We start from the raw sequence: 15,650 nt of genomic DNA, 5'->3' as shown, positions 1-15,650 counted from the left end.
GTGGTAAACGGCAATTGGCAAGGATTGGCTGCATATATAGCCAAGCACCATACGTCGACCACATCATCATACTCTTCGTCCCTGTCCTCATCCGTTACCATCAGTTGTTGTTACGCGAACAGCTCCACCAATGACTAGGTCTGCTACTAAAGGTATAAGATGATTATCTCTTCTCTTGGACCACCTCATTGATGCTATCAGTATCCTCCTCAACAACCAAATTGTCCGAACGAAAGGGATCAGCAGCGACCTTGCGAAACTTGCGGGCGCTGACCTTGTTCTCAAAGAGAACATCGAGCTCTGCATAAGTGAGGCCCTTTGGCTCGGGAAGGCGATAGTAAGTCTGGAACTTCGTTAGACTACGGCTTTGGTTCGGAAAGTACGAACTTACCCAGACTAGTCCGAGGAGATTTGCTCCTGCCCAAAAGAAGGCTGTTTTCCCCTGCCAATTCCAAGATTCAGGGTTCATAAAATGCGGCTGAAGGGTACCGATGATGATCCCGCAAACTGCAAGATCCGAGTTAGCTAAAGTTACAACAAAATACACCCCGAGAGCTAGGAAACCGGCGATTCGATAGCAGCAGTTGGGAAGCCAGCATCCCTGGTACAACAAACACACTACTAGAGAGCGCTTACCGTTGTAGACATTGCGCGAGAGGACCACGGTTTTGATACGTAGGCGTGTCGAGGGCAGTTCGGCAACTAGGGAGTAGCAAACGGGACCAACAGTAATATCGTATATGAATGTGAGGATGAGTAAGAGTGCGCCAGTTGCCCAGCCAGTCGAGGTACTGATCGCGGGGACTCCAATGCCGCCGATGATGATCAAAACGACAAACATACCCATCTGGCCCCACAAGTAGAGTGTTCGACGACCAATGTGAGGCATTAGGAACTGTGAACAATAGTATATATCAGCGTTCTCATTTCCTTACTCAAGACAGAGCCATAGAATTATTCAAGGACCGCAAGCAAACAAGCACCTCCAGGCAAGGGCAAACTTTGTGCACTAGACTTAGGAGTAACGTCCATAAAGGAGGAGGGGATTGAGAATTCGGTTGACTTACCCACGAAGCTACAGTCCCGATAAATCCCATAGCACTCTGCCCAATTCCGATCGAATAAGCAGCATCTCCACTCAAGCCGACCTGCAGAAGGAAATAGGTTCCCCATCCCATCATGGGACTTCCACTAGTCTGTTGAATCACCCAAGTCATAACAGTGAGCTCTGTGCGGCGAAGATCTGCGTTTTTGAAACAGTCGATATACGAAGTTCCCGAGGTTTGCTGGATCTCTAGCTCGTTTGTGTGGATCATCATCGCCAACGTGTCCTCGGCATTGAACTCCGTATTTTTCTTTGATGTTAACCTTAGAATCGAGGATCGAGCTTCATCGATTTTGCCGTGTCGGACTAGCCACCAAGGTCTGAACCATATTAGCCATAGAATGAAGAGGGGTGTATTGAAGAGCTCACGACTCGGGTGCAAACCAGCACACTATGAAGATTGGAACAGGCCAGATCCATTGAAGGGCATAGGGGATGCGATATGCCCATTCTGAAGAGTTATTGACAAAAGCCTTGAGAATGCCGGCAGCAATAAGTTGGCCAATAACCCAACACAAATTGACGTAGGTTGTTAGATAGGGCCGTAGGACGACTGGAGTTACTTCCGCTGCATATGTAGTGGTCAATGTTTGGAACACTCCCCTATCATCCAAATTAGTTATCGGAACGTATGGTACGCTATACAAAGCTTACCAAGGAAGACCTGAAAGAATATAACCTGCAAGGAGCATTTCCACGTTGACCGCAAAGAAGGTAATGAATATAGTGCAAGTGACAAGGACAAGGGAGCCCATCATCATTTTCCTATACCCAATTCTCTCCGAAAGGATACCATTGATGAAAAGACCGATGATCTGTGCGACTGCAGTACCATTACCGAGAGCTGATTGCCAGGCAACAGGGACTTGGTACGTCTGAACTCCGTTCTTGATAGCAGCAGGATGGCCATACTTCTTCGCAAATGCAGGTATGCCATAGAAGTTCCCCAGTAAAGCCGTGTCGTATCCCTCCATGATCACTGCCAGGGACAAAGCGAAAGAGAAGAACATGGCCTTCGGGTAAAGTCGGCAGCCTTCCATGAAACTCATGTGCTTTTCTCTTGTTGCAGCTTCTTTTGCATCTGAGCTCAGCTCAGCCAGGTTTGGCACTGCCACGGACAGCTTGCGGAAAGTTTCGTCCTTCTGATTCAAGACTCCATCGTTTTGAAGTGCACCTGTTGAGGCGTGAGCAGGGGCGATCGAAGACCGACGACGACCAGCTCCGTGGTTTACGCCGGCGGCGTTAGCTGCATAAACTGACACACTCCCGTGGCGCTGCGGAGGGCGACCAGATTCTTCGTCGTGAGAGCTACTCATGTTTGGCAGACTTGACCTAGGTCAGCTGGAAATGGCAACTGCAGAACAATGTTGTCGACTAGTCTGCCGAGATAGTGAAAGGATTGTGGACAGATGATGAAAATCTAGATGGCAGATGAGCCTGAAAGCGACATGAGGTAGTCAAGTCGATGACTATGCCCGATATATATAGCTGAAGAGCAGTCTGTCTAGGGGTATCCCCCACACAAGCACAAACAACGACAAGATGATAGTCAGAGAAGTGAAAGGCACAATCTAGTGAATAGAGCTTCCGTGTACTGGTGTTAGTCGGGCCTTTTTACCAGCGGTGTATTACCACTGCCCATTAGAAAGGAGCGTAAGATACGAATCTTCGCGGAGTATTTCATTTAGTTGCAGCCTCGACGGTCCAGACTGCACCTATATGGCTTGAATGTGAGGATATCGGGACTGTAGCTCGTATCAGAGAGTTAAGTGGTTCCATAACCTGCATAGTCGGTCCGAGGTCCCCCGCCATTTCGCTTTAATTTCGTAGAGGATGGATATACTCATCAGCACGCGATCAGCTGGGTCAGACGACATTGAGACGAATCAGGATAGAGTTAAGCTTCTGTCAGGCCAAATTTATGTTCCTCTTAGATTTGCCGGAGGTAGATAGCCATTGGACAGAACTCGGTCCGAGTTCTGCATACAACGTCTCGTGCAATTGAAGTTGTCTCTCGAGGTTGCCTATCTACCCCTGATTATGGATCAGATGGGTTGTTGCTTTCGCCTTTCGCCCTGTAAAACACTTGCTGAAGTGTACTGTCTCGTTTGAAGGACTTCTGGGGTAAGGGGTTTGTCGGATGGCATCTTGCCACCTTCATATTCACGATGTGGACCGACCTCGAATTGGCCGAGATACTGAACAGTTCAAAGGTTGCCAATATGTTTTACCGTCAAGGGCTTTGTTTTCTCCCGATAATTAATCTCGACTGAACCCTTGGATCATGCGCAACCATCCGTAGTGGCTGGTAATGCCTGCAAGCGTCATACAATGAAATGCAGAGGTGTCCAGAATTCCCACTCATCACGAAGAAAAGGTCAAGAATTCTGATGATTGGCCAGAACTCGGCCCGAGGTCTATTCCCACGTTTCCACTGCAATGGTTGTATGCAGTTGGGGTTGCGGGGTAAACCCATTCGTTCCTTATTGAGGTCGAGCTGGAGGTGCTACAATCTATCTAGCAGCAACAATATGAGCGCATACCCGGATCCAATCTCTGGGACAGGTCCGTCATCTATCTGGCGGAGTCATCAACTGCAACCTCTTTTCAGGGTCAATCCACATACCTGCGACTGCTCCGCTGGGTAGTGCACCGCTCAGGCGGCAATGGAAGCCCAACCAAGATCGAGCTTCGCTTGTGATGCCTGTAAGCAACGCAAAGTCAAATGCAATCGCTTACTTCCCTGCAGTCAATGCACACATGTGGCGTTGAAATGCCGCTATACAGTGAGCATGTCGTCCCGATCAAGGCGGAACATTGTTCGGGGGACCGTGATTCGAGCCTGCCGAGAAGGATCTGCGAGACCTCGATCTGGCTCGACAGGTCCTGAACTCGTCTCATCGAGTTCAGCTTCGAACGGCCATGTCGTCTACAAGGACTCTACTCGGCTCTCCGCCGAATTCTTCAGTAATCTCCTCCAGGACTACACAACAATCGTATTGCCATTTCTCCCAATTGTCAGTGAAAACGAATTCGCCTCAGCAATAGCAGAGAAGAAACCAGACCAGACGGGAAGCGCCTTTGTGAAAATCCTAGGAGCCATCACATTGAATATGAGATGCTCCTGGCTCGGGGAGGAGGAGACTGATCGGAATCAGATCAATCTACTCTATACCCAAGCTCTCCAGCAGCGTGGCGCCCTCATGCCCGACCACCAGATTACGGTTAGAACTCTCGTTATTCCTCTGTTTGCTGCAACGTGTATTCTCGACATCAACCCCAACTCAGACATGGGTGTCTACTATCTCCGCGAAGCAATCACGGGCATACAGATTCTCGGTGTGGATGATCCTTCCAGGGCCGTTAGGCTTGATGCGAGTGACAGAGCACAACAGGAAAGACTCTATTGGGTGCTCTTTATTCATGAACGTCTCCTCTCGATCACAAGTCGTCGACGTCCCACCTTGTCTGCCCTGCCAAACCTCCTCCAACCTGACCCTACGATTCCAGAAGGAGTGCTCAAGGGCTTCAATCAGATCATTCTTCTGTTCAAGACGATAGACGACACTTTCATGACACACTGGATAGACAGGCAAGCTCCCACGTTGACAATGGCCTGGATCGAGGAAAAGCAGTCCCAGCTCAGCGGCATAAATGACGACTGGGAGGACCAGATAAAAGAGCTTAGCCAGATGCAGCAGATCGACCTGCTAGTCACCCGAGACTGGCTGCGGACGTTGGTATGGCAGGTGGCACTATCACGCTTCTTCTTGACTTCAGACGGACGTCCCAGCCGACATTTCATGGACATTACGTTTCCGGCGCTCATTTCTCGTCGCCTCAGGATGATGCTCACGGCAACCCCGCGGCAGGCCGTTGAAATCCACGGCACAGGTATTCTCCATAAGGTCTTTGAAATTGTATCGATGCTGGGTGATTTACTCGAGCTCGTCCTACATGCAACTTGTGATGATCGTACGATTATAGATCATCTGGATGACTATTCATTCTTGTATACATTTTTGAACAGCATGTCCAAGTTTGATCCTGTCGAACAAACGATCTTGAATACACGGTTCATGACTGTTCAAGCACAGTATCCTGCTTTGTCTACACTTACGGGAACGGGCTGAGGACGGGCAGACTCGTGTAGGAAGAGAAGCATCTATCATTGCTTTTAAGGCAGTGAATACCTGTGGCCAGCGCCACATACGTAAATGGCACGAAATCAATCCACCGAAACCCCAAAGACCGGCCTATCTTATTCTAGATGAACACCCTCGCCTCGAACGGCCTCAATCTCAACCTGTCCCCTTCAAGCAGAACAAGATCCTCATAAGTCCCGAGAATCTGTCTTTTGCTAGCAACAGCCTGCAACAGCATATCGGGGGCCTTCCATGCCACCTCATCATCGGTGAAATTCAGCACAACCCAAGAATCAGCACAATCTCCGCCACCACGCTTGAAACACACAACGGCCTCATCACCATCCTGCACCATTTCGAAATTACCATAAACGAGGGTGGCAACATGCTCCTTCCGTATCTTCAGTAGCTGCCTCCAGAAATTGAGTACACTCGAGGCCTCAGCATCCTGCTGCTCCGCATTGATTTGCGGATAATTGTCGTTGACCCGCATCCATGGCTTCGCCGAGCTGAAACCTGCGTTCGGCTCCGCGTTCCACTGCATAGGCGAGCGGGCATTGTCGCGGGCTTTCTTCCTAATCTCACGCAGGAACCCTTGCATGCCATCTTCGTCGCCTTTGAAAAACTCCAATGCTTCAGTGTGGTGGTTGAGAGACTCACAGTCTTTGAACTCGTCTAGCGACCAGTCCTCGGGTAGGCTGGTCATACCGAGCTCTTGGCCCTGATATACATACAGCGTCCCTGATTGTAGGCCAATGAACGTCGCCAGCATTTTGGCAGCCAGTGTACGGTGCTCAGGCCGATGTTTGGTGAAGCGGGACACAGAGCGAGCTTGATCGTGGTTTTCGAGGAACAGTGCATTCCATCCGCCAACATTCTGCATCAGTGTCTGCCATCGATTGGAAATATTCTTCAATGTGGTAAGACTCCACTTGCGGGGGGAGAACCGGCCGTTGTCACCAATGTCCATATCTACAATGTCGAATTGGAAGATCATGTTGAGCTCTTTGCGTTCCGAAGAGACTACCGCGGCCACTTGGTTGTCATCCTTGACGTCGGGCATCTCGCCAACCGCAAAAGCGCCATATCGGTCCAGGACCTTGCGTAGGCCGCGCAGGTGCTCGTTCAAGCGTGGACCGTACGCGTAGTGCATGTACCCGGGCTGGAACTCGCGGCCTGGCTGTGTGATAGGCGCGTCCGGGAGGCTGGGGTCTTTGCTGATTAGGTTGATGACATCCATGCGGAAACCATCGATGCCCTTCTCCAGCCAAAACGTCATGATCTCGTGTACCTCACTCACCACCTCTGGATTATCCCAATTCAGATCGGGTTGTTCGGGGGAAAAGAGCGCAAGGTAGTATTGATCTCTGGCCTCGTTGTAGGTCCAAGCACTGCCACCGAACGCGGACCCCCAGTTATTTGGTGGTACTCGCTTGCCGTTTTCAAGTCGGGGTTCCTTCCAGATGTAAAAATCGTGCTTGGAATTATCGCGGGACGACTGTGACTCGTTGAACCAGGGATGTTGATTGGAGGTGTGATTGACCACCAGATCCATCACCAACTTCATGCCACGGCCGTGTAGCGCCGTGGTCAGCTCTTCCACGTCGTTCAAGGTGCCATATGGCTCATGGATATTTCTGTAATCGGAGATGTCGTATCCCATATCTTTTTGAGGTGACTTGAAGATGGGACACAGCCATACTGCGTCCACGCCGAGGGAGTGTAGATAGTCAACTTTCTGTAGGATACCGCGAACGTCACCCAGACCATCGTCGTTACTGTCGTTGAATGAGGCTGGATAAATCTGATAGATTGCTGCCTCCTTCCACCAAGATCGGTCTGGGGCCTTGCATACCATGGTCTTGCATTCTGTTTTTATCACGGTAGCCATAGCTCTAGGTGTCAGGGTAAGTTTTCTGAAAAGCTATGGGGGTATCAGGATCATCCCCTGTGGGATTGCGCTTTTGTACCATTTCCATTCTTCGGCACTGCGCGCTTCGAGTGCCATCTCTGGAAAGCGTGCCTGAAGGAGCGCCCTGTTCGGAAATGCCTGTGCGAGTCTCATCTGCTGAACAATTGGTGTTGTCCCGAAGGTAACAGCGCAACTCGGTCCGAGTTGAAGCACGATGATTGGCTGAGTCCTTAAATATGGCCCACGCACAAAGATACCCACCTAGCCTAAGTAACTTAGCTGGAAACTCCCACAAGAGATGGTCAGCGTTGACAACTGACGTTTTGGAGACAAATTTGTTCGGTTGATATGGGTATATATCGGCGTTTCTGGGTCCGAGCATCGGGTCGTAGTATTTTGGTGTTATCAGCATGACTATGCTCGACTATCAAAGTGGCAAGGTTCTGATATCTTTGGGCTTGTCAGAGTAGCATCAGAATTGCTCAAATTTTGACACTGTTCATCTAGTGTTTCTGTCATCTTGCCAATAAGACATTGAGACATCTTAGACGGTTATCAGACACAATTTCGCCATGCTTTTGCCTCACGACGTTGACATCTGCCGAATGCTCACTCAGCAGCAAATTGTCGTCCTCACTCGTCCACACTCCGGGGATGTTATTAGGGATGGTAATTTCTGGATGAGAGCGATGGATGTTCCCTTGCTTATACTTTGAAGGTATCTGGTCGAGGACGATGCTTAGGAGCCTTGTGGCGGCGTCAACGTCGAAACTCGTCGCTTCCAAAACTTTGAAAAGGACAGGTCTCAATGTAGTGGGATGAATATCTTTGTGGATCGCTGTTTGTGCCGTGACCCAACTTGAGGTGGCAGGGCCACTTGTAGTTGAAGTCGTCTTCGGCACTGGATTGGGTGCCCGCTGCTTCGAGTGAGATGGAAGAGGAAGCCCTTCTGAGACTGAATCGTGTCTGGAATTGTCGTTCATCCGTGCTTTACCTTTACCCTTTGTGCGAGAGCCGGCTTCGTCGCCATTCCCTTCAGTATCTAATTCATGATTGCTTGCCCCATCAGGCATATATCCAAGCGCCTCTTCCCAGCCACCTTCAGGGTCTGGAAGGTCAAGGTAGGAAACGTCCAATGGATCTTCCAAATGCTCAAACAGGGCCTGTGTCGATAGACGACGTCCTTTCCCTTTCATTGACCTTGCACCACGATCGACCGGGATTTCTTCTAGTGCGCTATCGAAATCATCGATTGTCTCTGGAGCAGTGTCAAACTGTTCAAGCTCCAGGTGAGATCGAGGTCCCCGATTCTTGGATGCAATTATATGATTTATAGACTCTAGAGACGATGAAGGGGGACTCAAATTCGCCGCAAGGTTGTCGTTTCTCGTGACTTGCGGAAGTTCTTGCTCCTCCAGAAAGTTGTCCACAATTTCAAGCATTGATGATGGCTCCCGAGCACCGTGTTGAGACTCTTGTGAGGTTGATTGAGACTGACTAACCCTGGCAGAACTTCTTTTTCTGGCCTCATTTGGTTCGGGGTTACGAGCCTGTGAAGGTGAGTCAGGGGGGTCAACAAAGTTACCAAGCTTGGACCCTTTTGTAGGCGTAAGCAGAGATTTCATGCTGGGCTGAGGAGTTCGATTATCTGTTGAGATTCTCGAATCAATTCTACTTCCCAGATCGTGATCGACCTTGGCCGAAGCAATGGGCGGTCCAGGAACCCCTTCAACTCTCAGGAAGATGGCACACTCGGTACAAACAAGTTCATATTGCTTGTGAACATGCCAAGTGGCTGAGGTCCCTTCATGACAAAAGCCACAAGTGATTTTTCGGGCATTGCTTCCTGCTGCCTTTCGTGGGATGGTGGAGTCAGCAAGGGCTGGTTGCTGACTTAAGTATGGAGCAATCTGTGCAATTGATAGCTTGTTACGTCGACAGTAATCAGGTACAATGATCTTCTCAAAATAAATCTGCCATTGTTTAGGGGAGAGTTCGTTCCAGTCTTGATGAATAACCAGGTCGGCCCATGCTTCTTGAAAAAGCTCAGCAGTCATATCGGAGAGAGCTGGGACAAGGTCGTACAATTGTTCCCGTTTTTCTATAGATAGAGCCTGTCGAATGTGGAGGACATCAGAATTATGGTCCATCCCTCCTTCGGTCGTGATCTGCGGATCTTCATCTCGTTCGAATTCAGAGGCTTCAACACTGGGGTTTTTGCCTACGAGAGATCTTGAATGCTCCGTCCTCGGGATCGCTTTAACCTTGGAATGAGTTGGCTGTTGTCGAGTGGCCGGATCATTGGGCCTCTGGGCTGAGTCCCTCACATACTGACGGTCCCTAGTGCCGGGTTCTGTGGTGTTACAGTAGACTCGAGTTTCATGTTGTCCAATCTCGTCTACATCCGATCTTGTTCTTTTCCGTTGCTGTACTGAGCGCGATGGTTGAGGTTCAGAAGCCTCAGATGGTGATTGGGCTTCATCTTCGTCCTCGACCTCCTCAGTACGTGGCGTGGTGGTTCTCCTTTGGAACTGGACTTTTTTTATCCATCTATCACGCCAACTTTGATAGGTATGGCGCGGATTGACAGCCTCCAGTTGTTTGTAAATCTCGTTGCCCTTCCATGTCCCTCCGCTCTCCTGGTAGGGTTTGACCCAGTCCCAAAGTTGCTGGTCTTCTTCCGAGGTAAATGGAATTCTTCCTTGTCTCGGCGTGGTAGTGGTACTGCCAACCGGTCTGGAAACGCGGGTGGCGATGCCGACGGCATGGTCAGCCAGGTTTTCTCTTCTGCCATTTCGAATAGAAACCTCGACGTATTTGTATGAGTGAGTACCAGGAGCGTTGTTCTTTCTGGCATGATCAACCAGCTTCACATCTGCGTCCTTGTCAAAGTCAACAATGATAGCACCATTGTTTCGGGCGTTTTCCAAGATGTATTTCCGTTGAGGGACTGTATGTGCAAACCATAGCTTTTGGCCACCAAAGAGGGTGTTCTCGATATCCGCCACTTCTCCATGCTGCTGAACGCCTTCATATACGATGTGTGATGTCATTTTTAGAGCTGTGGCTAGGAACAACACGTGTGGATGCCTGGCAAGATTGAACTACTCGGCATGTGCCAGTGCACGACATCCGGAAAGCGCGCTGCAAAGCTTAGAGGAGCAGCGTCAATGACGCGAAAACACGTGACTGAGCAAGTTAAACCCGATTCAGTAAGTGGGACGAGAATTCCAAGTTGAAGGAAAGAGCTCGGTTCCCAGTAGTGGGGTGGTTCACTAGCTGCAAGGAGGACTGAAATCTCTGGCAATGAGGATGGAAGGAAGGGTGGAATGCGGAAGAAAGAAGCGGAATAATTCAGCACATCGAAGATGTCAACTAATGCCGGGGAGAAATGGCGATTTGGGGCATTGATTCCCGTGGACAATCGCCTTTGAATTAAAGCTGCTCCGATTCGTGCTGCCGAATGAGACCACCATTGCCTTGGCTTGGCCGTTACCTGCGCCCTACCGAGTGCCTGGACGGGGTGCGGATAACCCCTACCACAGCCTGTGATTAGGCGACGAGTCGTAGGTATGAGGTCTAGGTACCTCACACCAACTGCACCCACCACCCACCACCACCCCATTCACCATCCGGACTGCACTCGGCATCCTTGTTGCCCGACCCTGAACGAACATTTTATTCCACCACCACCACTACGAGCCACAATTTCACTTCACGACTGCGTCCGACTTCACCCTCGTGCCAGCAGTTCATTCTTCTATCTTATTCTAATCTCACCCACACCTTCCCTTCGATAGTCTTGTTCAAAAGCTATCTCTCTCAATCTCAACTTCATCTCACCTCAACACACCTCCACCAACAACACCGCCTCAACCCAATTACCCCAACTCTTCTCACATATTTTCATCAATTCCATCATGTCTGAAGAGCTGACCTATGCCGAGGTGCAGAAGCACTCAACCAAGAAAGATCTATACCTCGTTATTCACGACAAGGTCTACAACACCTCATCTTTCGTCGATGAGCATCCGTACGTCTATCTCTAAAATCCCCCCTCATTTCATCCAACTCACACCACCACCACCACTATAAAACCATACTGTCCCAAATCCCCACACAGCAATTGCCCCACATTGAATTCCTGAACGCCTGTGCCCACACTAGGTCCTACCAAACTAACTCTCTTGTAACAGTGGTGGCGAAGAAGTCCTCCTCGACGTAGGCGGTCAAGATGCTACCGAAGCCTTCGAAGATGTCGGCCATTCGGACGAAGCCCGCGAGATCCTCGACGGCCTGTTGGTCGGAAAACTGAAGCGTGTCGCTGGTGATCCTGCTCCCAAGACTGGTGGCACCGACAAGATCTCTGCTGGTCCAGGCAAAAGTGGCGGCGACACCGGGTCTGGCATCGCGCTATACGCAATCCTCGTCGTTGGTGCCGTCGTTGCATATGTTGCCTACGGATACGTGCAGAGTCAAGACACAAAATAGATGCGAAGAGACACTTCAAGCAAGAGCTTTTCATGATTGGGGTATTTATTTTGGAGTTTATTAATCGTCCTCTACCATTTACCAAGGACGTGGAGGACCTTCCGTGTCTCGGTGGTTTTAATCGCACTCCTCGAGACTAACAGAGTCAATTCATCATCTTGCGCAGAGCTACGCAATTCAACCCTTTCATCTTTGGAAGCAGATCGTCTGATTTGCAATACACACAGCACATCCAGCACAATAGAACGTCTGAATACTACAAAGTTCGAACACCCAACCCTCCCAACGAAGCAATCATACACTTGTTTTATTGAGCTTGGCACCATATTTCCCTGGGAAAACGACGGGTTCTTCCTTATCTACAGACGGCTCAACCCATGATTCAAGGGCAATTCATGTTGTGGGTGAAGTAGGGTGGCGTTTTACTGCCTTCTTCCACGGAGAATGGGTCAAGTCATGCACATTAGATCTAGAACAAAAATGAAAAAGACGTTGAGCTTGCCCACTGGAGTAAACTGATTTTTATGCATTTCACACCTCTTCCGTATCGTGATCAGGAAGCCAGATGCAGTCGGGATCCGTGATCATGTGCTCAGCGTATTCGGAATCCGACTATGCATCGTCATGGAAGTTCGGTGTTCCCCGTATCTGCTGTGACTACAGGGGCACCTGCCTAGGGAGTATGGCATGACTGCTGCTGACACCGTCGATTCGTGTCAAGTATTCGTATTTCGTATCAGCGTCACGTACCTCGCGTGAGACCGACGCGTAACATTCTCATCAATCTTGTGAGTGTGCTATACGGTCCTCATCTGCGTGCCTAGCTACTGTTGTGGCTCTCGCCTGTATTTGATCGAATCTACACGGGGACAGGCTACTGTATCTCCTTTGGTACACAGGCAGTTTATGGACACTGGTTGACGAATTCTGAGGGAGGTACGCACAAAGAAAGCGAAAGGGAATTATCGCCATGCATACACCAGTCTCCTGCTCCCTACGGCAAGGGCAAGCAAATTCTTACCCCAGCATCGTTGCCGCTATAAAACGTGGCATACTCGTAATCGTCCAAATCCCACTCGAATCTACCGTTTTCTTCTCCATCGTGGGCGCTTTTCAGACAGTAGAGGACGAGCAATTGGGCAGCAAATAACTGGCGATAAAGCTTCAAGTTTGTTTCATCGGCACCTCCACCAAACCATGTGGCAAAGACTTCTTGATTCTTTATATGACCATCGGTTATGTGTTCTCTTTCAGCTGCGACGAACAAAGACAGTACTTCGAGAGAACTGGCGAAAATGATATGCAGGATGAGCTTTCGCAGGACTCTCGAACCATCAAGAAGGTGCTCCTTTGGTGGTGACGAAGATTCCCAAAATGTCCAGAACTGGCCGATGAAGGGCACACCAGAATACTGGAGAAACTCGAAAATGTCATGCCACAGACATAAAACTTCCGAGTGCTGGGCTGCAATGGACACTGAGCCACCGAAGGGAAGCTTGATCATATTGTGATAGTTGGTTGTGAGTTGAATATGATCTTTTCCCACTGCGAAGATGATCATTCCCCTGAGTATCTCGTCAATGAATGAGCCGGCACTATACCCACAGCACTCGAGGAACCGGCCACGAATAATGCTCGTAAATAAACGTACAAACTCGGTGGTGTTTCTAGTTGCCAAGCTTCGCTGAACGTCGAAACGCGTTGGGACGGTTGGATGATCCCATGAATCGTCCCAGTCAAATACGCAATCCAGTTCGGCAGGTCGGTACAGAACTTGAACTAGCTTCTCGTTGGAATAACGGACAGGGACGGCCGGTGCAGACCGAGTAGCACTAAATACCACTGCACCCAGCAATTCCTGGATAGGATCATCATGCCTATCGCTGAAGCAACGTGCGTACAAGAAGGATATGCGACTCCTTAAAGCTTGCATGAAGTGTGATCCTAGAGTACCCGACACATTGTGCTCGAAAGCCTGTGTTTTGACCTCCTTGTGCAGGAGAGCTAGATTCAGGACAGCTCTCAGGCCATGTCCTTTGCTCAATTGGCTCGATGACACGATCCAGTCGAGCATGGTCAAAAGAAATTGGCTGCTGGCAGCGCTAATTCTTCCGATGTTGGCGCGCAAGCGTGGGTAAAGTCTTCTCCAGACTCTGGCATCTGTTTTGATTTGGTAGGATTTGTAGAAGACGAAAAACCAGGGCTCAATATCAATAAGGCGATCTACCAATCGTCCGGGCCAGTGCCTCCGCGCAAATTCATAAGCGATGTCAAATTCACTCAGATCCAGACAAGCCGTATTCTTGTTACCGGCCACTGAGTTGTATGTCGCACGGTAACCAGGCAGTATTTCTTCACATTGACGGTCAAGATCTGTCCGAGGCGATCTGAAAGTCCATTTGATGTGACCTGTTCAGCAATCTCGGTTAGTCACTATTTCGCAAGAATGAGAATGAATGTAGTATACCTGGTGAGAATATGTTGCAATCTGCCAGTTTCGAATAAACATCACAATTCCACATGAAACTTGTCGAACGACCACAAATACGATCGCGCAGTAGAAGGCATCTCTCACAGGAATTTTCAGATGGATGTTTGTTGCACTGTTTAGTTGCTTAGAGCTTGACTGGCACAAAGAGCTGTTGCAACTTACTTTTTTGTTGCTCATCGCGCATACAAAGCAAGCATGGGGATTGTACGGCCCTCTCTTCCTCCCTTCCGCACGAGAACTGGGTTCATTCTGTTGATGGCCACGTCCTTCTAGTTGGTATTTCATGCAGCCTGGAATTGCAAGACTGGGAGATCGTCGCCTCTTCCGACTTCTGGGGGCTTTGGAAGATCTATTCGTGTTGGAGAGTCGCGGCTTGGCATAGGGTATCGGACCACGCTGCTGGTCAAGATTCCAACTGTTTTTCTACACTTGAGGATCAAGCTCTCCAGGAGGTTCCACGCTGTGTTGGGGATCAGAAAACCAAACAATCTGGTTTGTCCTCAGATCAGGTATTTGGCCTGATTCGTCTCGATGGAGAGGCATCACCATCTGGGTGGACTAATACTGTTATTCTAAGTAGCTTTCGAGGGGGAATTGTATATACCGGGGTGACCGTTTCAGCTTGCTGAGCCTGATAACCGCCATAGCCAGCTTTGTATCTGGTAAGTTCCGGCAAGCTACTGGTGCTAATGACCGGAGACAGAGCTTGTTTCTCAGCGTTCGAGCTTTCATTGGCGCTTAGGATGTCTTCTCGCCTACGCTGCAGAGCAATCTTGCGTTGCTGTAATTCAATGAACTCAAGCTCTCGATCAATGACTGTGATCTCAGCAACACTTGAGCTTTCAGCCGATACCCCTGTCTTGGACATGGTGCGATTCGCAACAAGACCAACATGACTAAAATTGTAGTTCATGGGGGCGGGAACTTCATGGATAGCAGGGATCTGTAATTGGAGAGACGTCGTAGCATGCGGGGTGAAGCAGTCGTAGGGACCGCTAAGATCGAAATCGTCAACGTCAGGCACGTCCACAAGGTCTGGAAGCTCTTCACCAGGTCGCTGAGTGACAGGTATGACTGGAAGCCAACCAGACATGACAGAATAGCTATTCTTCGTGCCACCAAGTGGGTTCACTGGCAATGGGGCTGCAGCCTCGTTCGATTCAAGCAAAGGGTTGGTAGGAAGGTCACAACCATTTCCAGGGCCACAAGCGTCGACCGTGTCATCATAGGGAAACATGGACTCATCAAGGAAGCTGTATGGGTCGTCTGGCATCGAAAACTCGTAATCCTGCGCTGTATCATCGTTACAGGACATGACTATGGAGTTGGCGAACAAGGCTGAAGTATCGAAGAGTGAAAGTTGTGGTATGTGTCGCCTTGATCGTGGCGAGATTTAGATTTTGATCAACAAGAGAATTGCTGGTTGCAATTGTGCAAAGTGAACCGTATTCCCCTCTGAGAATATGGCTTGTAATTATAGGACGATCATGTGAAAGAGTCCTTCAT

The 15,650-nt window shown here is 49.5% G+C and overlaps 7 protein-coding genes across 7 annotated transcripts; 2 read left to right on the top strand and 5 right to left on the bottom strand.

Moving 5' to 3' along the window:
- Positions 1 to 163: 163 nt before the first annotated feature.
- On the bottom strand, positions 164 to 2,421 carry LTR84_005977 (uncharacterized protein; the record flags this gene model as incomplete). The annotated part of the gene is made up of 6 exons (XM_064849541.1): positions 164 to 343; positions 392 to 507; positions 637 to 895; positions 1,068 to 1,425; positions 1,475 to 1,708; positions 1,760 to 2,421. The coding sequence occupies 6 exons, from the start codon at positions 2,419 to 2,421 to the stop codon at positions 164 to 166; spliced, it is 1,809 nt and encodes a 602-aa protein (XP_064703765.1).
- Positions 2,422 to 3,897: 1,476 nt separating this feature from the next.
- Positions 3,898 to 5,238, top strand: LTR84_005976 (uncharacterized protein; the record flags this gene model as incomplete). The annotated part of the gene is made up of 1 exon (XM_064849540.1): positions 3,898 to 5,238. The coding sequence occupies one exon, from the start codon at positions 3,898 to 3,900 to the stop codon at positions 5,236 to 5,238; it is 1,341 nt and encodes a 446-aa protein (XP_064703764.1).
- Positions 5,239 to 5,371: 133 nt separating this feature from the next.
- On the bottom strand, positions 5,372 to 7,141 carry LTR84_005975 (uncharacterized protein; the record flags this gene model as incomplete). The annotated part of the gene is made up of 1 exon (XM_064849539.1): positions 5,372 to 7,141. One exon carries the CDS (start codon positions 7,139 to 7,141, stop codon positions 5,372 to 5,374), a length of 1,770 nt encoding a protein of 589 aa, XP_064703763.1.
- A 536-nt stretch (positions 7,142 to 7,677) lies between these two features.
- On the bottom strand, positions 7,678 to 10,215 carry LTR84_005974 (uncharacterized protein; the record flags this gene model as incomplete). Its single annotated transcript, XM_064849538.1, has 1 exon — positions 7,678 to 10,215. One exon carries the CDS (start codon positions 10,213 to 10,215, stop codon positions 7,678 to 7,680), a length of 2,538 nt encoding a protein of 845 aa, XP_064703762.1.
- Positions 10,216 to 11,082: 867 nt separating this feature from the next.
- LTR84_005973 (uncharacterized protein) lies at positions 11,083 to 11,653 on the top strand (the record flags this gene model as incomplete). The annotated part of the gene is made up of 2 exons (XM_064849537.1): positions 11,083 to 11,195; positions 11,359 to 11,653. 2 exons carry the CDS (start codon positions 11,083 to 11,085, stop codon positions 11,651 to 11,653), a joined length of 408 nt encoding a protein of 135 aa, XP_064703761.1.
- A 994-nt stretch (positions 11,654 to 12,647) lies between these two features.
- On the bottom strand, positions 12,648 to 14,321 carry LTR84_005972 (uncharacterized protein; the record flags this gene model as incomplete). Its single annotated transcript, XM_064849536.1, has 3 exons — positions 12,648 to 14,062; positions 14,229 to 14,256; positions 14,307 to 14,321. The coding sequence occupies 3 exons, from the start codon at positions 14,319 to 14,321 to the stop codon at positions 12,648 to 12,650; spliced, it is 1,458 nt and encodes a 485-aa protein (XP_064703760.1).
- Positions 14,322 to 14,649: 328 nt separating this feature from the next.
- Positions 14,650 to 15,459, bottom strand: LTR84_005971 (uncharacterized protein; the record flags this gene model as incomplete). The annotated part of the gene is made up of 1 exon (XM_064849535.1): positions 14,650 to 15,459. The coding sequence occupies one exon, from the start codon at positions 15,457 to 15,459 to the stop codon at positions 14,650 to 14,652; it is 810 nt and encodes a 269-aa protein (XP_064703759.1).
- Positions 15,460 to 15,650: the final 191 nt, after the last annotated feature.

The sequence above is a fragment of the Exophiala bonariae genome, assembly GCF_035927105.1.
Source record: "Exophiala bonariae strain CCFEE 5792 chromosome Unknown scaffold_22, whole genome shotgun sequence".
Classification (NCBI taxonomy): Eukaryota; Fungi; Ascomycota; class Eurotiomycetes; order Chaetothyriales; family Herpotrichiellaceae; genus Exophiala; species Exophiala bonariae.
Note: the sequence above shows the minus strand (reverse complement) of the source record. Positions and strands in the feature narration are given on the sequence as shown.